Source organism: Mytilus trossulus, chromosome 8 (assembly GCF_036588685.1).
Source record: "Mytilus trossulus isolate FHL-02 chromosome 8, PNRI_Mtr1.1.1.hap1, whole genome shotgun sequence".
NCBI lineage: Eukaryota > Metazoa > Mollusca > Bivalvia > Mytilida > Mytilidae > Mytilus > Mytilus trossulus.
Genome location: NC_086380.1, coordinates 18,758,242 through 18,782,568, shown reverse-complemented (window position 1 = coordinate 18,782,568; position 24,327 = coordinate 18,758,242). Strand labels below are relative to the sequence as shown.

At 32.2% G+C, this 24,327-nt stretch overlaps 1 protein-coding gene across 1 annotated transcript; it reads right to left on the bottom strand.

The window, feature by feature from the left end:
* Positions 1 to 6,674: 6,674 nt before the first annotated feature.
* On the bottom strand, positions 6,675 to 20,995 carry LOC134680657 (uncharacterized). The gene is made up of 3 exons (XM_063539789.1): positions 20,846 to 20,995; positions 9,121 to 11,174; positions 6,675 to 6,989 (listed from the first exon to the last, which is right to left on the bottom strand). Exons 2-3 carry the CDS (start codon positions 11,165 to 11,167, stop codon positions 6,913 to 6,915), a joined length of 2,124 nt encoding a protein of 707 aa, XP_063395859.1. The 5' UTR covers positions 11,168 to 11,174; positions 20,846 to 20,995; the 3' UTR covers positions 6,675 to 6,912.
* Positions 20,996 to 24,327: the final 3,332 nt, after the last annotated feature.

Genomic DNA, 24,327 nt, shown 5'->3' with positions numbered 1-24,327 from the left:
AGTATTTAATATAAAACAAAGTGAGATACATTTTTTTAAAAAGCTTTCATTTGCAATGTATGCACATGTGATAATGAAAACAAAAACTTGTCGGAAAGTATATAAATTCCGTGTAAACGATCATATGGTGCAAATTAGTTTTGGAAAGTATATAAATTCCGTGTAAACGATCATATGGTGCAAATTAGTTTTGCGGAAAGTTGAATAAAAAATTGACAAATAATTTTATAAGTACTAAATAAAATTTCAAATTTGTTTAAAAATATTCAATATGCTAATCAAGTTATGTTCATTTTGTAACTAATGGGTTGAAATATTTTTTTTCTTTCAAATTTATGGAAAAAAAGTGTTTTTTGAAATCTCAAAAAATGCAAAAAAACATTTTTTTTTATTTTCGTCTCAAATCAATGCTTTAGATATGAAAACAACACACATTAAATTTGGAACCTTTCGGATTGGTTTTAAGATTTTTACCGCCTTTTGAAGATCACTTTACATTTACTGTCTATGGTAAATCAGTTTATAATGTATACATTTTTAACGATTTCTCGTGGGGCCGAAATTTGCTTAACAAATAAACAAAGAAACTGTATGATTTTTAAAAACAAATTGATGACAAACATTGTCTTTACCTTCAAATGAGAGGTTGGCATCATTAGTTGGAACTTCTGTTTTTAAAATTGTCGTTTTAGGTAAATTTTGTAAAATAAATATCGCGACAAACGTCACGAAAGCAAAAAATATTTTTTTTTAAACGGATTTATATTTCCATAATGGTTAAATATTACAACCTTTAATATTGGTCCAATCAACGAAAAACTTTACCTTTAATTTGAAAAAAAGTCTTGTGTCGTTTGTTGACTAGTATATTTAAAATGGTAATCTTTCCAAAGGGGGTGAGATACTGTTTTGACCATTTTTGCAAAGTGTTGTCTATATTATCGAAGACTGGCCTATAATTTAAGACCGTGGTATTGTTTCTTACATCAATAATATACAAGCTCCTGATAAGGTGAAGAGGCATCACAAAGAGTTGTCCAAAAGGGTTTCAATGGATTATAATTGTCCCTTCGCCATTCATAAGCGTCTGGACTAGTAAGCTAGGGAAAAAAATGCACGCTTGTTACTCATGCACATCCCCCATGGTATATTGCACGTTTTACATGTTGAAAAACACTAGACCGAGTCGTTCAAATAGCATCAAGAAGTCTTTCCTCTTCCAAAAACATGTTTTCTTGCTTCGTAAACCCCATCTGATAAGTTTGTTCGGTCTACCAACGTATCGTTTTATCAATGACATTATCAAATCCAAATCTAAATCATAAAGTCACATCTTCAAACGCCATCTATGTCAACAACATAGTTCCTTTTCAGGTAAACGTGCATTTGAAAGGTCGTGGATGGATATACATCTAAAGATTTTTCCACTTCCAAATACAAGCCAAAGTTCGTCTGCCCCTATGTCACGGAATAACGAGACAACAATGACAGCAATATCAGTATCGACTGTTCGAACCATGACTCAGTTAAGTCTGTGTATCACTGTATCAGACACATGTATCTTTATTCTAGTTTTCACATGGGGCTAAACTTGAAACACAATCATGTGGTGGATTACACATAACATCCTGGTCGTGTGTTGCTACAACTACCTTTTCCTCCAAATTTATTGAGCAAGCTCCGGTGAATAAAATCTAAAAAGTTCTTTCTTAATATCGTCATCTCTCAGACTGCTTTGCCAATTATGAGAAATTTGTTTTGATCCTTGATTTGTCTATGTATTCTATTTCTCCTAAATGTAGCTTTTGTTTCTTGTTAAAGCCTTTAAACTACCGGTAATGTCTTTGTACGCATCCAAGACTACATTCACTGTTGTTACAGTTTCAAGGTTTCATAACGAGTATGCTGATAATGTTTTATGCCCTTACTTTAAAAAAAACCATGAAACTGTTACAAGAGTGGATAAAGTCTTGGATGCATATGGTAGTTGTAGCAACACATGTTCATGATATTCTATCTTATCCACCACGTGATGTATTTCAAGTTAAGCACAATATTCACTTTACAAGGCTGACACAAGAACCATGGTGCATGTCTCTGATGCAGTGAAACAAGAACTTAAACGAGTCATTATTAGAAAATAAACTCATCACAGATACCAGGACCAAATTAAGCATATACATGTGTACGCCAGACGCGCATTTCGTCTACAAAAGACTCATCAGTGTCGCTCGAATCTAAAAAAGTTAAAAAGGACAAATAAAGTACGAAGTTGAAGAGCATTGAGGACAAAAAAATCCGAAAAGTTTTGCCAAATACAGCTAAGGTAATCTATGCCTGAGGTAGGAAAGCCTTAGTATTTCAAAAAAAATATCAAAAACAGTCGTTTGTATATAACCATATAAGGTACAATTCTGGGCTTGTGATACCCTCGGGGAAATAAATCGCCACCAGCAGTGGCATAAACACATTTCAATCACCCTATCTAGAAAAATAACTTTATTTCAGTACAATGTTCGCCATGTTGGATTTTACCGAAAGTGTGTTTTTTTAAAGACATCTAATCTAAATAATATATCCAAACGCAGTACATTACAAAGGTTTGTACCAAATATTATTATAGTATTATAATATGATACAAACACCTTTTCACACACTACCCCTTGATATTGGGCTGATTTAAGTATGATGTCCGCCATTTTGGATTTGACCGGAAGTGAGACATTTTTTTTCAAATGTCTCCCTTTCTGAAATAAAAGAGTTATAGTTGAGGAAGGTCTATGCCAAATTGTATGCTTGTAGCAGTCTGTGCACAATTCGTCTGAAATATGCTTGTAGCCATCTTACATTCGTTCTTCTCTCATCTGTCGGACGCGTCTTTTTGTATTATAAGCCAATGATATGTGCAATTGCATTGTCCGATCAACATGTACAAAAAACCCTCCAAGATCATTTTAACACTACAACGAATACAACGTGATAGAAACTGGAAAAGAGGGGTGGTCGGAAAGGTTGCTTCTTGCACCAAACTATCTACTCATATTTGTTGTTGCATGGATATTTACGTACATGATATATCGGATGTTATTTCCCCATTCTGATCTGACGGTAGTTGCAAGTCTATACATCCCGCACTATCAAGCAAACGTCTTAATTTAGTAAGTGTTTCACTGCCAGAACGGTTACCGTTATAAGTTATATGGTTCGCTATTGACCCCTATAGCTAATGATCCTTATTGTACCGCGGGTAAATTATCACGTTGTGATTAGTTTAAATCCGTCACGTGTTGACTTATAGGTTATATGGTTCGCTAGTACCTCTACAGATCCATAGGGATCACCACTTCAACCTTTATTTCAATCACAACGTCCCTATTTACCCGCGCTACGAAAAATAGCCTGCTGTTTAATCCGTATCACTTGACTTTGATGTGCACGCTTCATCACACATCCTACTAAACTTTTTTCTTTTATGACAGTAGTGAACCCTACTAAATTTACATTGAAGGTCACGTTTTAATTGATGCAAGATTGTCAAGATTTTCTCAATGGAGCCGTCATAAGGGTGTGAAGTCATTGTTTGGCATGTGAAGTCACACAGATGTCGAGCTTTCATTGCTTTCTGGCACAAGAAATGCATCTATAAAAAACCTCAATGAAATACCATACAAAACACACACAAAAATTACAAATAAACAAAATATTTCTATGAACAACGGGGCGTACATTGTAAGATAACCAAGGTGCCTAGGATAAAGAAATTTTAAGCTTTTAAAACATGACAAAAGTAAAAAGGAAGGTAACCAAGGTGCTAGGCATCAGAAATCAGTTCAAATATACTCTCCTATTTAAATATATGATAAAGCGTATACAACATGGCAAAATCCATTCTCAATTTTACGTATCACCCTCGAACCTCGGGATTATACGGCATATGATACAAATTTTATTCATGTATTATTCTTCATTTATCATATACTGTATGTCTACTGCAGTGCTCTTTGCATATGTGTAACGACTAAAATAAAACTAGCCGTATTTGCATTCCCGCATAGCAGAAGGTCACCAACAGGTATATTACTGTATTCTAAAAATTGAAGCCAAACAGTATCATGACCAATTTCCAACAGAGCTTGTTAATGTTATCCATGCCCAGCGTAATTTTTGCACTTATGGAAGCCTTTTCGAATAATGATCTAGAAAATATTTCAATATGTTTTAAAATTTATATCGTAAATTTACACACTGCAGTTATGCGTAAATAAAAAAAATATATTGTACCCTTACATCCAATCACAGCGCTCCTAAGTTGACTTCCTTCACCTGTCATGGGTTCACAAAAGGACAAACTAATGCTTGGAAGTTTTCCCTCAATGATATCACTTGCCGGAAGATATATGTGTATCTGCTCCGGCAAAAAAACAGTATCAGCTTCCGGTGTTAAACTTCTTTATTTTCCGAAGTTTATGATAAAATAATAATAATAGTTATATGTTATTCAATAAAATATCAAGCATATTAATTATCACAATATATACGATACATAAAGTTAAGACAAAACTAACACAAATATGGTAAAATATAGTTGTCATTTTATGAGTGTAGTATCCTTAATAAGTGCATGGAAAAAAGTTGCTAATATTACCCACGAAATCTTTAAAGCTTATTCTTCATGTAATCGGCCTGTATAGTTAACCCCGCCTCATTATTTAAGTATGTGTCTGTCCCAAGTCAGGAGCCTGTAATTCAGTGGTTGTCGTTTGTTTATGTGTTACATATTTGTTTTTCGTCCATTTTTTTTATATAAATAAGGCCGTTAGTTTTCTCATTTGAATTGTTTTACATTGTCTTATCTGGGCCTTTTATAGCTAACTAGGCGGTTTGGGCTTTGCTCATTGTTGAAGACCGTACGGTGACCTATAGTTGTTTATGTCTGTGTCATTTTGGTCTCTTGTGGAAAGTTGTCTTATTAGTAATCATACCATATCTTCTTTTTATGCCCCACCTACGTAATTAGAGGGGCATTATGTTTTCGGGTCTGTTCGTCCTTCCGTCTGTTCGTCCGTGCATCCGTCCGTTCGTCCCACTTCAGGTTAAATTTTTTGGTCAAGGTAGTTTTTGATGAAGCTGAAGTCCAATCCATTTCAAACTTATTACACATGTTCCTTATGATATGATCTTTCTTATTTTAAAACAAACTAAGACTTTTGACCTCATTTTCATGGTCTACTGAACATATAAATTAAAAGTGTGAGTTTCAGGTAAAAGTTTTTGGTCAAGGTAGTTTTTGATGAAGTTAAAGTCCAGTCAACTGGAAACTTAGTACACATGTTCCCTATTGGTTGATCTTTTAACTTTTTATGCTAAATTATATTGTTTACCCAATTTCACGGTCCATTGAACATGGAAAATTATAATGCAAGTGGGGCATCCATGTACTATGGACACATTCTTGTTTACATTATAGTTTCGACATACAAAAAATGATAACACACAAATTAATATGACATAAAAAAATCATATAAAAATAATTTGATTTAAAAATAGTTTGAATTAAAAATAATTTAAATTAAAAACAAATTTTAATTAAAAAAACAATAAATAAAAATAAGTTTATTAATATAAAAATGAAGAAGCCACACTTACTTTTGTTTAAGTACTCTTTAACGCTGATTTTAGATTTCCTTTTACTCAGTTTCGATGTAACCCTAAGTGATTGATACTCTACGGGATTGAAGGACATTTACTAGGTTTGGATTGTCCTAGCCAATCAGCAATTTGATTATCCACGTCTCGTAATATCTTCCAATCAAGTAGTAAGAAGCGTTAACGCACTGACTGTCCATCGTTAAATTTTTAATATCGTCTCCTCGGAGCAATAACTAATACATGGACTTTTCAATATCGACCAGTGTATCATCCCTCGACCCAAATTAGAACCAGAACTAAGTCACGGCCTGATATTGGAGTCTCGGGATGATACACGGACAAATATGTAAGCGCCTTGAATTAATATCTAAATAGGGGGGCGGTCTGTAGAAATCTCATAGAATTACAGAGTGTAAGAAGCTGCATACAAATTAGTCCTGGAAATATTTTGTACTGTTACGCAACTTTTTATCAGAAAATGGTGCGGATACATAGAAAACGAGGAAGGATTATAACATTGATGAAGGGGATTAAAATTGTATGTACAATGTATTTAATGATAAAATCAGATGCATCAAATGGTATGATTCACATGCTACATTATTTCACAAAATATAAAAGTTAAATAAAACATAGAAGATATAAAGATGTTGTAAACGTGCCAATGAGACAACTCTCCATCCAAGTACAGCATTATAAAAGTGAAACATTATAGGTCAAGTTACGGAGCCTTGTCTCACACCGAACAGCACATGTTTTACTTAGATTGTGCCAATTTCAAGCATTGCATATAGATAATACAAAAACATAAACAAAATGATCACAACAAAGGTATCTCTAAATATATATATAAAATCGAAAAGAACATTATTTCATCGTCCTAGATTAAAGTTATTTTCAAACACGTTGAACTGTAAAAAAAACCCACCAAGAAATAGGTGAAACAGGTAAGTTGCTCTTTTGGGTATATTGATAATATTCTTATGATGATCTTAGTTTTAATTTACTCTTATTCTCAGATTTTTTGAAATCGCGATTCATGCATAGGTAGGAATATTCATACATACATGGAATGCATGAAGAAGACCTTGCAAATTGTTACACTTTGTGTTTTATACTTTCGTATAATGAATAACACAATAATTAATCCTAACTTATCAATATGTGGTGTATACAACATAAACAAATAATTCGGTGAGTTGCGTGAATTATCTTTGTGTCACTAAGTTACCTTTTTACATCAAAGTTAATTTATATGGGAAACTATACAATCATTTCAGTGTACACAAATACCACTAAGGACAGGCTGAAGACGAATGATGGTGTAACAGTATCAAATCCTGAAATTGATACAATAATGGTTAATGTTTATTTACGTATGTCATAGTGAACACAAAGGAAACACATATAATTTACCAAGGAATGTAATTTCATCTTACGAATATTATCAGATTATTACATGGCATTTTTCATATCAGATGTAATATCAGCCCAAGAGCCAAAGGCTCGAGGGCTGATATTGACCCAATGCTGATAATACATCTGATATGAAAAATAACAGGTTATGATATTTTTATCATATGCTTCAACAATGGAGAAAGATAACAGTTTAATATATTGATCGTTTTTAGTGATTCTCACGTAAAAGTTCAAAAAGTTAAAAAAGTTTACGGACGCCACATGTAGTATATCAGATATGAAATCTTTCTATCATATGTCTCACCAGAGGAAAAGAAACACCCCGTTTTGTCTTGCACGACGTGTATGTACAATTGTGAGTGATGAGTTCACGAAGGAATTACGTTTGAATGTACTAAAGGTGTTTTTGAAAGAACAAAACTATCCAAACTCATTAATAGAAAAGGGAGTAGAAAAGGCAAAAGCTATACCAATGACGGGACTCAGGTCCACAGCACGTAAAGAGAGTAATACATAACTTATCCAGTTTGTTAGCACTCATAACCCGTACAATCCTGTCATATTCAACGTCATAAAAGCAAATTTGCCGGTTTTACAAAAAACGAAAAAATTAAAAAAGCTTTTCCCTACAGAAAAAATCCTAAAAAAAAAAGACAGCCTTTAAATCTTAAAAAAGATTTTAACAAGGGCTAAGTTTTATGACCCAAATGGAACACAGTACAACATTTCAAAATATAATGACCCTAGATGTGGTCTTTGTGAATATTATATGGCAACCGGCCCGCAAATAACATTGAAAAACGGCCAAACCATTGTTCCAAATGCAAACATGAATTGCAAAACGGTAAACCTAATTTACTGTATTGTATGCAGTACTTGTAAGGAATTGTACATCGGACAGACTGGTAATTCAATTTGTCAAAGAGTTCGTGTTCACCGACAACAGATACGAGATCCATCCGCACGAATGCAAGATGTGAGCGAACATTTCGAAACGTGCAGTAGTGGAAAATTTACCGTATAATCGTTCTATAAAATGAACGAATCGAACAAATATAAAAGACTGGTAAAGAAAGCACACTTTATAAAGGACTTTCAGCCAAAATTAAATGGATCTACGTAAACACGTTTGATTTATCTCCCCTTATCGTTTTTGTAACGTAATAAACGTTACCAACGGCAGTGTCGTCAAGGACATTGTTAAAACGTCGCCTGAAGATTGCCAGAAGGCATGAAAGCGCTAGTGACAATATTTTAACGAACTATTATAATCTGATGTGAAATGTAGTTTGCAAATTTAATTTTTTTATTATATACATTCTGTACACCGTGTTTATTTACTTAATGTTGATGAATAAAACAATGTACAATTGTTGTAATGTAGTACACATTTTTGTTTAGTTGTCTCATGAAGCACGTCATCGAAAGTTGGTTTTTCTTGCTGTGTTGAAGACCATTTGGTGACATTCGGTTGTTTTTGATCTTGGGTCGATCGTGTTGTTGTCTCTTTGACTCAGAAAGAGGTTAAACCGCCAAAACAGGATCTTTTATTTTGTCAAAATTGATAGATAAGAACGTCGTCAACTGATAGGCTGCACACAACAGTTAATGATAAAGAAAAAAGGTCTTCTCTAAAAATATGCAGATGAAGTCTGCCTCCTTTGAATTTTGATTAAGTTAACTTTTAAAAACACGTGCATTAAAGCTGACGAGTATAAAAGAAAATATTATAGTTTAAAAATTTGGCATATCCATGGCATTAGTTTCAGAAACTTTTATCTTTGAATCATAACTTATTTCGAAGAAAAATGACGTGTTTCATATATAAATAAACGTTTAAGAGCTAAAATCCATCTTCACCCCCATAACAAGTTATCACAATCCTGTATTTCACTAGTTATCGTTAGTTGCTGTCTTTACCATTTCTCTTTTATTGATTGGTTTTATCTTGAATCAAGTTTTTTCATAAAATTTTTAATATTTGTTATACTTGGGTTTTATATATATGTTCATTAATATTCGGTAACCTAAATATTTTGTATTAAAACCTACCATCCCCGTTAATAACAATATAATTCTTGCATCGGGGGAAGTCTTTTGGTACTTTTTCATGATACTTAGGAGATTCGTTGATCATCATTCCCATACCATTGGTATTGTGAAGGTCGATGTGACAGTGAAAAAACCAGAGGCCTGGATTATCTGCCTTGAATCGGATGACAACATATGCACCTGTCGGTACAATAATTGTATCCTTTTGAGGTGGATTATCCCAATTTAACGTTGGATGATTTCCATTTGACCATGTCGAATTTTGCCATTGTGCATTGTTACAGAAATTTTTCCCATCGTTACATATAATATCTTGTTTATCCTGCCCTCTATCCGGTATCAATTGACCGGTTGATGGATTATAAGAGGCAAAACCCATTTTCATGACGTAAAACGAATGGCCATGTAAATGAATGGGATGAGACCATCCTGATCCATTTCCAATGTTTGTCAAAACAAATTGATACACCAGATCGGTATTATCTGTATCTATTGTGTCGTAGTATGTACATTCACAGATACTTGATTCGCTACATTCACCACAGTTTTGTTCAACCTTATCCCATTCGGCGTATGGTGCTACAGTTGGAAGAAGGAATTGATGTCCATTTACTGACCCTGGAGTGTAACCATTCTCCCCCGGAAAAGCGAAATTATAAAATCGTTCTATTGCCACTCCTTTAACTTCATCAATATTTGAATTAGGATCTATTGTTTTGACGTCATTCCAGGTAAGACATGTTCTGTTTTGATCTGGTGGATAATAAAGATATGGGCAATTAAAGATCTTACATTTTTTTAGCTGTGAGCAACTATTTGGTGATCCTTTTGGTGGATTAAGATTTACCGTTGTGTCAGTATAATGTATAATGGCTTCGGCTGCGTGATACTGATTCAAAGAGGCTGGCTCTACTTCTAAAGTTTCCGCTACCAATAAATAATTTCCCGACACCTGGTCTGTTTTCAAAATAAAATCAATTCTTTCTCCAGGATGTATGATCAAGGATTCTACTTCAATCGGTTCAATTTCAAATCCATCAGATGCAACTATACGAATTGATCTATGACCTTGAATATAAACACGAAAGGGATATAGAGTTGCTGCACCTATGACTCTAAAACGATAATCTGTATTCGGTTCAACATCGTATATTGTCAGCGGTGCTTGGTTATGTGCCGTTAGTGAATTGTAAAAACGACCTTTTCCATTTATTATGCCAGAATGACAGTGAAAACGAGTAAAATAAGCGCCCGATATATCAGATGTAGTATTAATTTGTTTATTTTCTTGAAGGTCAAAATTACCGAACACCATACGTTGGTACAATGTTTCCGGATCATCAAAGTGATTCCAGTCCTGAATGGTAACCGTGTGTACTTTTCCATTGTTATTATCCTGCGGAATAGATATATTCAAAGTTGACAATGGTATAATAACCAGTGGTCCATAAAGTCCTGCGCTTCGTTGATCTCCAATATGTACGTGATAGAAACTTGTTCCAAATGGCGATGCATAAAATGAATATGTATAAATTTGTCCCGGAAAGATTGGACATTGTGAAACAAAAGCGATACCATCAGACCACGGTGTTTTCTTTTGGTGTATACCATGAAAGTGAATTGTTGTACTATCGGTATGCATTGAATTTTGCATGTGTACAATGATTTTTTGATTCTCGTATGCTGTTATTTGAGGACCCGGAAACCGGCGATTGACAGCTATAACCATACGAGATCCATATCCGTCTGCAGAGATAAATTCTTCTTCTTCTTCTTGGCTATACTCTTTATTCAAGTCGTTGAATGGCCGAAATCTACCTCCGGAAGGCACGAGTAAAATCATGTCCTTTTCATTCATCATGGTTAACCTGTGTTCTATTGTTAAATAGCACTCGCATGTCGGGTCGTTTCTTCTACACGTGTCATTTTTACAAGCTAATCCTTGTGTCTTCAGAATATCCCACCATTTGTCATCAGGTTTTTGACACTTGACCTCAATAGTTCCAATCATAGTTAAAACGAAAATCCTAAGAAGTAATCGCTGCATTGCTTTTCTAAAATGTAGAAATTATATATCTATCATATTCAAATTTACATAAAAATTTATGTGGTTCAACAGTTTAACTCGCACTAATTTTATAGCATAGCGTTATTCCCTATACAATGAAAACAATTTTTGCTTGTACTATTACACAGGTTCCAATAATGTTAAAAGTAATAGAACATTGCAGTATTATCGGAAGCTAAACGAAGGGATCGTGTCATTTTCTAAGTTTTGCAATTTAATAAAAAGTCCAGTGTTTAGACGCTTATAATTAATAAACTATATCCGTGGTTTCAATATTGTTTAGCACTGGATACCGCTGCTGGTTTGCCATTCGATCCAGATAGTTTCATAAGCATAGTAGTCAGTACTCCAGTACTTATCTGACTTACATCAAACCTTTCCAAAATAGGTCGTTTATAAGATAATAATAACATAATAAATTTCTAACTTAGAAAATAACGTTTCATCCCCCTCAAACAAAGTTGACCTTAGTTGGATTAAGTTTTCTGTGTTTTTTTTGTTATAGGGCTCTTCAATTGTTTCATATTTTACATATATATATTTAGCTTTACGTATTGACTTTCAACATTCCTAACGAAGTAAAATCCACGAAAGCGACTCGGATGCAAGATATTTATAAAGTTTTGTTATTATTTTTTTAAACATGATTTATTGTTTCACATCAGGAAAATGATTAACCCTTTGACCTCAAAGGATGCTTGCTTAGGAGTAGCTAATACTAAATAGTTAATCTGAAAAGTGACATTTTTCTGCATATTTGGTCGTTTTGTCATATTTTAGCTTGAATCGGATCGTTTTTAATGACTTCATCAGTTAAAATCTTTCATATACACTAATTAAATCAAACGAAATAGACACTTAAGTGTTTAAAAAGTGGTCCAAATCTTTCGGCAGATGAACCTGAAATTTGAGGCCAAAATCGGTCCTTACCGGACCTACTCCTAAATTTTTTAGCAGGTATTTTTTTGTAATTTTGTAAATGAGAATCTGTAATGTAAATTGAAGCTGCATATTTTTTTTTATTGCAACACTTGCAAGTAAACACCCCAAAAGTTACACAGATCCATGTTTTGTTTTGATTTTTTAATACAATCACATTTTTGGAAAGATTTGCTAAAAAACTATTGGTACGTCCCTACCATTAAAATTTAATTTTGATTTTGCAAAACCTATCCTCTCATTATCATGATTATTCCTCTTTGGAGGTACATTGAATGCACCTTTATTTTTTATCTTTCTTAGCCAAACTACATACAGTTTTTTGTAATTCTTATAATTTTCCGTTTTTGGAAATCTCTGCAATTGATTTATCATTCCAAGCATATCATTAGAAAATTTTCACTAAATGTTATGAAATAAAAGTTTACTCGCGGTCGTAGTACAATTCTTTTATTTTCAATTTTTTTTTTCAGTTCATATTGCAAATTCTAACTAGTTCTTCATTGTGCAATTATAGATAGGGACAAATACTTATGCAGATCTTACTTAAGTGCCAGTCTTTGTAAGAATCAGGCAATTTAGGTAAAAATCAAAACATGGTCAGAAAAAACCCACCCAGCTAATCATGCTATTTAATACTAATCATCATCCTGAGTTAAAAAAAATGGTCTTTCGTTTGTGTGTGTCTGGTAATATCAAATAACTTGGTTGAAAAATTGGTTGGAATGATAGCAAATTATAGCAAATTACAGAGTTATCTCCCCTTATTTGTTAATTTCTTGTGCATTTCAACCAAATTGTATCTTCTATTACCAGAACAGAAAACGGAAATAAATGTTATTTTTGTGCATAACTACATTTTATGAACTGAATTCAATGTCAAATTGGGTGGGTTTTTTTGGTCATGTTTTCACCACTGCCTGATTCTTAGGCAGACTGGCACTTAATTATAACCAGCTTATCACACTTGTTATAACTTATAATCTTAGGATATTAATCTGTGATTTTTTTTCAACCAACATCCAAATTCCAAATTAAACCGAGAATCGATTCTGGTTGTCAAATTCATAATTTTGTTTCAAATTCGAGACAATAAAATGAAAGCAACACAAATCCCACTGGAGTCAAAACTGCAATTTGAAGTACAGGTGAGCAATCGTTAAAGGAAGATAAAACAAAGATAAATAAAAACAGACAGGAAGTCCCATCTGGAATTATTTGATCCCTTGAGAAAAAATACTTGTCTTTTGTTAAGTTGTTTATATTATCATCATCAATCTATTCCTTTGAACATATTGAAAGCGGAGATATATCTTTATGTCTAAGTCAGGAATATGACACTTTCCGGGTTTAATTTTTCCTCGTAGTTCAGTATTTTTGTGATTTTGATTGTTACAGTATGACATACTATGCTGAAAAAAATGACACTAAAATAATACAATATCAGCATTCGTATCTTTAGAATAAGCGGTTCTCTATTTCAAGTTTAAACTGGACTTAAAAAGTGAAAACCTTCTTCCAATTTTGAACACCTTCAAATGAAAAAAAAAGAAAACTGAACACGGATTGATAAATCAAGTACACTTTACCTATGGAACGCCAAAACTGTCTTGTTATGACCATTTTCATTATATGATGTGCATTTACCTTTATATGATGTACACTTGTCATTATATGATATGCATTTACCTTTACATGATGTGCACTTGTCATTATATGATGTTCAAAAACCTTTAAATTATATGACGTACAACTATGCTTATGTTATGTGCAAGTATCTTAATATGATGTCCAAACATCTTTATATGATGTGCAAATATACTTATGTGATGTGCATATATACTTATATGATGTGCATATATACTTATATGATGTGCAAATGTTCTTATGTGATATGCACACATACTTATATGATGTGCAAATATTCTTAAATGATGTGCAAATATCCTTATATGATGTGCACATATACTTATATTATGTGTAAATGTACTTATGTCATGTGCATTTTCCCTTATATATTATGTCCAAACATAGTTATATGATATGATTGTGTCATTATATTATGTGCTTGTAATCAGACTTGGGGTCAATTACATTGGAATGTAATTAATTAAATTACACATTACATTGCAAAAATGATCAATTACATCAATTACACATTACACTGTTTTTGAAATGTAATTAATTAAATTACAATTACTTTACTAAAGTAATTATTTAAATTACACATTACATCTGGTCATGGTATTTTTTAACAATAATATACATGTATAAATAATGCATGTGTAAAATATTCATGTAAGCATAGTTTAAGCGTTGCATTTGATAATCATTAGCTATTTTAATGTTTTCTCATTTAGTCTGAATCTCTCTGGTCTGAACTCTTTGACATCAATTCTAAATAGCTTTTCAACAGGAGCTAATGCGGCAGATATTGCTTGATCAGAACATGGAAGCTCTATGATCAGAAGATGATCATATTGAAAGGAGGGGGAATTGGTCCCTTTTAACTTGCCAATACATCAAGGGGTATTTTGACATCTCAGAAATGAAGTCATTTAAATTAAACATAATATAAATAAAGATATTATACATAAATCTTTTTTTTTTTTACATTAAAAATATCAAAAAGTGTGCTTGTCACAATATTGAAAATAATTTTTAGTACAAATAATGTATGTATAATGTCTAAATATTAGCAATATTTTGCTAATTAGATAAAAATACATGTTACAGTGGCATTGCCCCTGGACATTTTAATCTGATTAATTGCTGTTTGTTTTTACAGCTGTTAATTTTTATTTCTATAAACCTTTTGTGTATACTAGTACTGTGACACTTTTTTGTTTTTTTTTGTTTAACAAGGTGATTAATTACAATGTATTTATCAATCAATTTAGTTAAAAGATCTTTCTTAAAAACTGAACACTAATATATGATTATCACATTTTTTTAATTTAAAATTAAATAATAATTATTAAAAAAAAACACCCTCTCTACACAAATATAGGTCAAATAAATATGAATTTACATTGTAACTTCAGTATAAATTATAGACTTCATATATTAAAAAAGTATGTGATATTAATATTTGAAAAACAAGTATTATTTTACAATTTATATTATTAAACACAAATCCTTATCTTTAACACCATAAAAATATATGTAATTGAAATGTAATTCAAAAGTAATTGAGCATTACATGCTTTTTTCAATGTAATTAATTAAATTACCATTACATGTAATTAAAAAAATCCTCAATTACACATTACATTCAATAACATGGAAAATTGTAATGCATTACACTTAATTACCATTACATTTTCAATTACCCCATCCCTGCTTGTAATCTTATATCATGTGGTTCGGTTAACTTCATTATATGATGTCGAAACGTCATTATGTGATGTGCTTTCATCGTCGTTATGGTCAATGAACATGATTACGATTAGAATGATTGCTGTCTACGTCATAACTGATTCCGATCTGCTTCTGCAGAATTAATTTAAATCCGGATCAAATCTTTGGCTATCGTTTGGGAAATGGTTGAGATGTAAAAAGAAAAAAACCTTGACATGTTTGTTCCTTGATTTAAGATGGAAAAAAAATCACACCAGTTATTATTGGAAAATTGTCAAATTGTGAATTGCAAAGTTTAGTTTTAATCAATGGGTCTACAATAATGAACATACGAGGTCTGCAATAATGGGCATTCAGTTAAAGTTATTAAATTAAAGTAATGGTTCTTTTATGCCATAATCTATGCTCATTGTACTAGGCTTATATTTGACAATATCTTTATGTCGAGCGTTAGCGGCTTTTTTTTACAAGAAGTAAATACATGAATTTCCAGTATGTTCATTGTTTTGTAAAGTTTGCTTTGTTGATCATTTCAGCTGTGTAAGTTTGTCTTTATATATCACTTTTCTGAAGAAAGACACAAAAATGGAAAAAAACGGACATTGATAGGTTAATGACTAATATAATGGACCGTTCATTTGCAACCCCATAAAGAGGGGATATGAAGAAATTAGGGGAGCCTTTAATTTTGATTTTTTTTTAAAGATAAAGTGGTGGTAATCAATATTGTTTATATTTATAGATTTGACGCAGTATAATGTTTTTGCGATGTGTTCGTTGTCCGTAAATACTTTGTTGCCAGACAAACAATTGTAGAAATAAGAGGCCAAAACGGCTCTTTAAACAAGCAATTCTTAATTCTTTGATATGCTGAATCTAGCAGTATAATTAGATTTCGGATATTGGACAATATAATAAGTAATTGCCCAATTTCAACTTGAAAATGTTAGACCACATGTATAATGTGTCACAAACCTATGATGTGTCAGATAGTGAATAATAAATTATTTCAAATTCAGACCTGTATAAAGCTTGAATGGCTATATCCATACTTGCTCTAACTTTTAAGGGTTCGACCCTCATCGTACTCTCCACCACCCACCCACCCCAACCCCAGTAAAAATTAATAGTTTTGACTCGAATTACATGTATATATACTTATAGGTAACCGTAAGGCCTTCAACAATGAACAAAGCTCATACCGCACAGTCAGTATAAAAGGCCCCAAAATAACAATGTAAAACAGTTCATACTAGAAAACTATTTTGCTAAGAAAAGGTTTCTCTATGAAAAAGTATCAAGATAAAAGGCAATAAAACAACAAAACTCATAAGAGCCAAAATTGCCCAAACTGGGACCTTAAAATTCACCATAGAATATATTCAGACACATTGCACAATTTTTTTAATCTATTTAAAGATAAACGCAAAATATTAAATGTCACCGCCGTATATTTTCACTTAGGAAAAATTAAAACACAACTCTCTATATGTCAGAGACCACCAGGCCTCAGTAAACAAAAAAATCAAATACAGTGTTTTTATGTTCATTCAAACACAAATCTAATTAAATTACAGATATGGTTTGTCCAAGCTATGCTAACACGGATCTGAAAACGCACCATTCTATTTTCTGTTTAAAGACCATTGGGATTCTCAGTTTTGTCGGATTTATATACACCTTCAAAAATGTGAAGGCTGAATTTCATTGGCTAATGTAATATTTACTTGAACAGAAAGTATCAAAAGACTGAAGTACTGAACATCGGATGACTGCAAGTTCTCGTGGATGGTCACACGCACTTGTCTTAAAGAAAATCACATCTCATTACCTGAAAGTGAGGTTAACTTACAGAGACATATTTTTTTCTGAGACAAGTTCGTGCGTGGATGATAAATAAATGACAGGAAATTCAACCTCACCGTAATCACAATTATATTGTAGTGATACAAATCAGTATACTCTGGTTTTTTGTTATATAATAAATTAATATTTGTATATAACAGTTACATGTATACATAATTTTGATCCAAATGCTTTAGCATTCTATTATACTGTTCTAATAATAGTGAATGGTGAAAACTCTTCTATAATAATTCGGATTTCCTAATAGTTTGGATTTATGTAGACATTCATTTTCCCCGCATAAACGTTCTTTAGATGTTCTTCCTCATGCATTAACATAAGTGTTCTATACGTGTGCATAGATATAACTTACAAATGTATAAATATATTTCTAACGACGCAACATTTTCATATTATTAATTTAATATGTTCTAAAAAAATATGTTTTTATGAGTATTACTTGAAGAGACAAGGAATGTTATTTTGCACTCGATTATGTCTGCGTTTTTATACGATCGGTTACATGTACCAGTCAAACTTGAAAGTCAAATATATGTTGCGACAATACATCGGAATACCCTCACGATAGTCGTGATGAAAACATGAAGTTTGGGCAGAACGACGTGTACTTCCTTGTTCCAGGACAAACATTATTGTTTTTATTTTTTCTCTCATTTTCAATGGAAACAATTATTTTGATTCCCTTCTGGAAAAGATAAAATATCTTTCAGGAAACTTGGAATCAAACATTTACAAAAAAATCATGCCCCTCCCCTTCCCCTCGCAATCACAAAAATATCAATGTTCAGTATGTTAGCCCTGTTTACGGAAGTGTATATCTGAACGGCTTTCCTTTTATATTACGGGTAAATATTGGCGGTGCTTTCATGGTAGCAAATAAAGTTAAAGATCAATAAAGACCAAACAATCGTTAATGATTTTGAACATACAGCTAAGATTATCTTTTCCTGTGGATAGAAAATTCGAAATATTTCGATCAGTTCAATTTTTTGTTTATATTTAATTCATAAATATGACAGTATAAGTGAAAAATCATATTAACACACAATTGATCACTACTGGGATAATGAAACCTTTTGATAAGTAACAGATTCTAGTAGCTACCAAGAAAATAATTATTAAACGTACTTATATATGCACATATAATAGCGTCTATTTTAAAATGATTATATAGTCTTCAACAATGGACACACATCAATGTCGTGATAGAAAACCAAAATTTGCTCCTGTAGACCAAATAACAAAAAGAGTATAACAGACAACTATTATCCTTATATAGCCTAATCCAGAAAACACGGAACATTGGCTTTTCACTTCTCAAAAGAAGATTGATATGCACAATATGTATTTTAAATATTTATAATTAGCTTTTGGAAATAGACTTTAAAATATAACCTTCAATATTTCCTTATAAAGCAATATAGACCAGGGGATAGTCTAGTGTATTATGTTATTTAACTTTTCAAATTTGCTACAAGATTGCTAAAACTAATTATAGCGTGTTATTATCAAATAATTGTAAACACATGTCAAGGTGTCTTGCTTGAAGATAAATTGCTAATAAACGTAGAATTTTTTTTTAGAAATACCAACCTTTTAAATTACGAAAATGAGTAGAAATATTGACAATGAAATTTCCCATAAGATATAAAAAAAAAAAGAGGATGTGGTATGATTGCCAATGAGACAACTATCCACAAATGACTAAAATGACACAAACATTAACAACTATAGATCACCGTACGGCTAAACCCCTAACTGTAAAAATATAAGGACATACACTACAGGCACGGGGACACATTCTACTGAACTCCTTTTACGGCTAAAACTGTACCAATAATTTTACTATGAAGTTTTGAAAAAAATCTTATTCTAAAATTGAAATTTTATTTGCACCACAATTTTTTCAAAGTTCAAAATATAGGGCTGTGCGGCATATTTTCAACCTGAACTTCTCAGAGTTTAAACTTACACTAATTTTAATCTTAACTACCCCTACCTCGAATGAAAGGTTACCACAGATTTCAATGTAAACAATATGCACGTGTTTATTTACTGGTAACATTCCCAAGTTCTGTCTCTTTGATATGGAACACAGAGAGCATAACTGGGAACCAGTATGTAAACAAAATTAGTTTTCTATGAATATCCAATTTCTCTCCAAAAGAGACGTGTTTTCAGAAACAACTGTATTTACAAAGTGCAACCTAGAAAGTAACAAAAACAAAAATCATTAGTGATCCAACAATGGAAAGCATTACTACTTTCTTTATATACTCTCCTCAATGAGGATTATATTTTACACTATTTGATATCACCAACATTTCATTGATTACTTGATTGGCTAATACGGAATCACGTGTCATAGTTTAATTTCGATGTTTTTTTCTCTCCAAAAATTGCAGGAGCGATAAATAACCCTAACAAATTTAAGCCGCTATCGAACATACTATTATTCCTTAGTAAATAAACCCGACAAATTGAAGCCGAAATCATACAACCCTATTATTCATCGGTGAACAATCCTTGTCGTACTCAATGATCAAGAGTTGACTCCCTTTAAAGTATGACGTCACATAACGTCAGAGAAACTAAAACAAGTATTAAAACGGCCAGGTTGGAAATCCATCAAGTGACGATGAAACTAGACCATATCGTGTGGAAGAAATCTTTTGTAAACAGCCCTCTTCATGGCCCTCTACATTTTACAGAAATAATTTACCTTTTTTTATATACGCAAAATGTCCTAACTTAAAAGTGTTGTGACAATCTGTTACACTATTTTACTTTTGATATTTATGTGTGATCGGTATAATAAAACAATTATGGCCCATTGAGTCGGTGAATATCCAAAATGGTCAACCCGAGTGAGGATTTATTTCAATAGGATTAAAGATCTAGTTGAAAACCCTAACTCAGGATGACCATTTTTGGTGTTCACCTGCTCAGCGGGCCATAAGACGGGCAGTGATTTGTGACACCAATATCAAAATATTTATAAAGGCAAACAAATACAAAGTTAAAGAGCATTGAGGACCCTAAATTCCAGAAAGTTGTGCCAAACACGGCTAAGGTAATTTATTCCTGGGAAAGAAAAATCCTATTTTTTTTTTTAAAATTCAAAGTTTTAAGCAGGAAAATTATAACAATTACTACATAATTGATATTCATGTCAACACCAATACTTTAGACAGATAAAAAGTGTCATAAGTACATGTAAGTGTATAAAAAATCCCATTATAATCATTTTCTGTCAAATTTGAATGACTTATATCTGTAAAACAAGCTCACGAACTTGTTTACAGTGCCTCCATGTATATGCAATCAATTTATAACAGTCTTTTTTAAAAGTTTGTTATTTATTAAAAAAATAACGAATATCCTCAAAGTAAAAATACACAAAATAATGCATTAAAACTATAAAACAAACAAATTGTAGCCACTGTGTATGTTTTGTTTTTTTAATACAAGCATACAAAAAAAGAATTTTACCTGAAAGTTATAGTAATTCCTTTTCAGTAAAACTTCTACTTTAGAAAAGAATTAAGTGCGTGTTTACCTCTACTGTGTATTTGAATATTCAGATCATGTGATCAGATTATTGTTACCAACCAAAACTCATAAATAGTATCAAGTTTTTGTACACACAGGTCAAGGTAGCGTTCTAAAATATAAATTCTAATAAATGTTGATTTTTTGAAAAATTCTAACATACATAAATGAACAACTAGGAGTGTTTAGGTTGTTAAAAGCACTGATCCATGATACACACTTAAAGAACATAATTATAACCATACGCCATAAGATGTAATTTTATATCCCTTTTTTTGTCACGTTCTACCATAAAAAAAAATATCATCCCAATGAACGACTCCTTTTAAATTCAAAAATCTATCCTTTTGCATTGATCAATATTGATTTTGTTTTGGTTGTGAATAAATACATCCAATCGTACTAACGAAATCAATACATATTTCACACTCAACGGAATGGGCTATATTCAGCTTTAATGAAGATAAGCGATACAGACATTTTATGAGAATCATTACAATTATCAAAACTCACATTTGTAAGATTACTATACAATCAAATTAACCAACATTTGTAACTAGTTATCTTTATATGTATTATAGATGCCGAGCTATAACACAGAGACATATGATAAACGTAATAAAAATTTGGCTGGGCATATATACAATGTAGGGATCTAACCATAATTCAACATGAAAATCTCCGAAAGGTGATTTCTCATGATCCTAAGTTTAGAGAACCGCAACACATCAATTGGAACCATAACTTCAAAATAATTATGGATTCTATTGAGGACTACGCCAGAGCATAGGCTAAGCGAGAAGAAGTTGAACTGGACACTTTGTCAGAATGGGTTAAAACTATCAGGTCCCGGATAAAACGTCGCATTCACAAGTTGAAAAACTGTGTGAACGATCGACCAAAGTCCGTTTTCAGAGACAAAGAGGCCATGAAATCAACTCTTCATGATAAGTTTGTTGTTGTTCCTGATGACAAAGCTTCAAATAATATTGTCTTTGTATGTAAATCGTATTACTACGAATGTCTTGTAAAAGAATTGGGTATAACGGAGCACTCAGGTAATCCCACATACAAAGACATATCATTTGACAAGGATGAGATTTTAGCAAATCATAAGTCCTTCATGGCTTAAAAAAACAGTACATTGAAGACCAAATCGGAGGACTTACCTCGTTTGTATTGGATAACAAAACTTCATAAAATTCCGTACAAACAACGGTATATTGCTGGCTCATCTTCATGTTCCACTAAAGAATTGTCCATTAGATTGACTAAGATTCTGTCCGCAGTGAAAGAGGGTCTTCAGAAATACTGTGAAACTGTTTACTCGCGTAGTGGTATTAACCATATGTGGATTCTTAAAAATTCTAAAGAACTTCTAGACAATTTTAAATCTCGGTCTTTTTCTGAAATGAGTTCCATCAAAACTTTTGATTTTTCAACCCTGTATACCACCATTCCCCATGTAAAATTGAAAAATCGCCTCAAAGAAATTATCCACAATGCCTTTCAACATAAAAATGGTAGCATACGCTATACATTTATTACTTTGGAATTTCATAAGGCATATTTCGTTAATAGTGACAAACAAAAAGGTAAAATATGCTACACAGAAGAACAAGTGGTCAGTATGCTGGAGTTTCTTATCGACAACATATTTGTTGAGTTTGGAGGTAGACTTTTCCAACAAATTGTCGGCATTCCTAGCGGAACAAACTGTGCGCCTCTTCTTGCCGACCTCTTCTTATTTTCATATGAATCGGAGTTCCTCCAGACACTTGTCAAAAACAAGAGGATCAAAGAAGCCAGATTATTTAATTTAACTTTCAGATATATTGATGATGTTCTTTCCATAAACAATCCGAACTTTTCTGATTGGGTTCCATTGATATATCCCCGAGAACTAGAGATTAAAGAAACAACAGACACCGCTTCCTCCGCCTCATTTTTATACTTATATCTCGAATTTGACTTACACAGTCATCTCAGTACCAGAATCTACGACAAACGAGACGATTTTAATTTTGAAATTATAAATTTCCCCCTCCTTAGTAGCAACATACCAACTTCACCTGCATATGGGATATATATTTCACAACTTATTCGATATTCAAGAGGTTGCAGCTCCTACTCAGACTTTGTAAAACGTCATCAGTGTCTAAGTAGAAAGTTGATGAACCAGGGGTATGTCAAAGAACGTCTCGTCCTTTTTCTAAAAAGGTTCATCGGAAGGTACCAAGACCTTGTTGATTAATATTCCGTATCAACTTCTCAAATAATACACGATGGTCTTGATGTAAAGATTATGCGTACTGATGTTGTTTATCATCTTAACAACATGTTTTACTGTTCTTTCATTTGTCTTTGTTCTATTATTAATATTACGTTTACTGTTGAATGGTTTTATGTGATATCCGTTTGACGTGGCTCGATACTTATACATCTCGTCAATGTGTGTGTATTGGCTTTCATTCTTTGGTGGTTTGTTTTGTATATGCGACTCTTTGTATTTCTTTTGTTCTTATGACGTGACTCTGTACTTTAAAAGATCCCGTCAGTATTATTTTGGTCTATTATATGTCATTATGATATATTTCTATTATGAATTACTATATACGTTGAACCACAAATGTCAAAATCAGTCAATCGCGTAGTGGAATTAACTATTTTTTGATTCTCATAAATTCTACCTATAACTTTTGGACTAGTTTAAATTTCTGTTTATTTCTGTAATTTGTTCTTACATACTTTTGATTTTTTAACTCTGTATACTTACATTGCCTATGTAAATTGTAAAACTGTTTGTATGCACATTAAACGACAAATTTATGTGACGTATACAAATTTTATGACGTCAGACACTCTAGTCAATCCATGTGTTCGTAGATGTTTTTGTGTTCTGTTAAATTGTCCCTTTTAAAATTGTTATGCGATGATGACTGATGTACCCATATTTTGACTATTTTATTAATTGTGACTGTTTATTTAACGCATCATGTAAATATAACGGAATTTGATGAGACTGTTATTAAAGAGAGAGGGTTAGTGCTATAGAACCAGGTTTAGTCCACCATTTTCTACATTTGAAAATGCCTGTACCAAGTCAGGAATATGACAGTTCTTGTCTATTCGTTTTTGATGCGTTTTGTTATTTGATTTTGCCATGTGATTATGGACTTTCCGTATTGATTTTCCTCTGAATTCAGTATTTTTGTGATTTAATTTTTAGACCAGTGAAAGTACAAAGAGCGTAAAAAGAAGCAGGCTTGATAATTGGTTACACAAACGTGTCGGGTTAAGAAAAAAAAAGATTTCTTTGTTGACTTTTTCGATACAAATATTGTAATAACATCAAAAAATTTTGACAATTTTATTAAAGGTTTGAAATTTTGATGTTTAGATACAACTGTTCTTGAAAAATT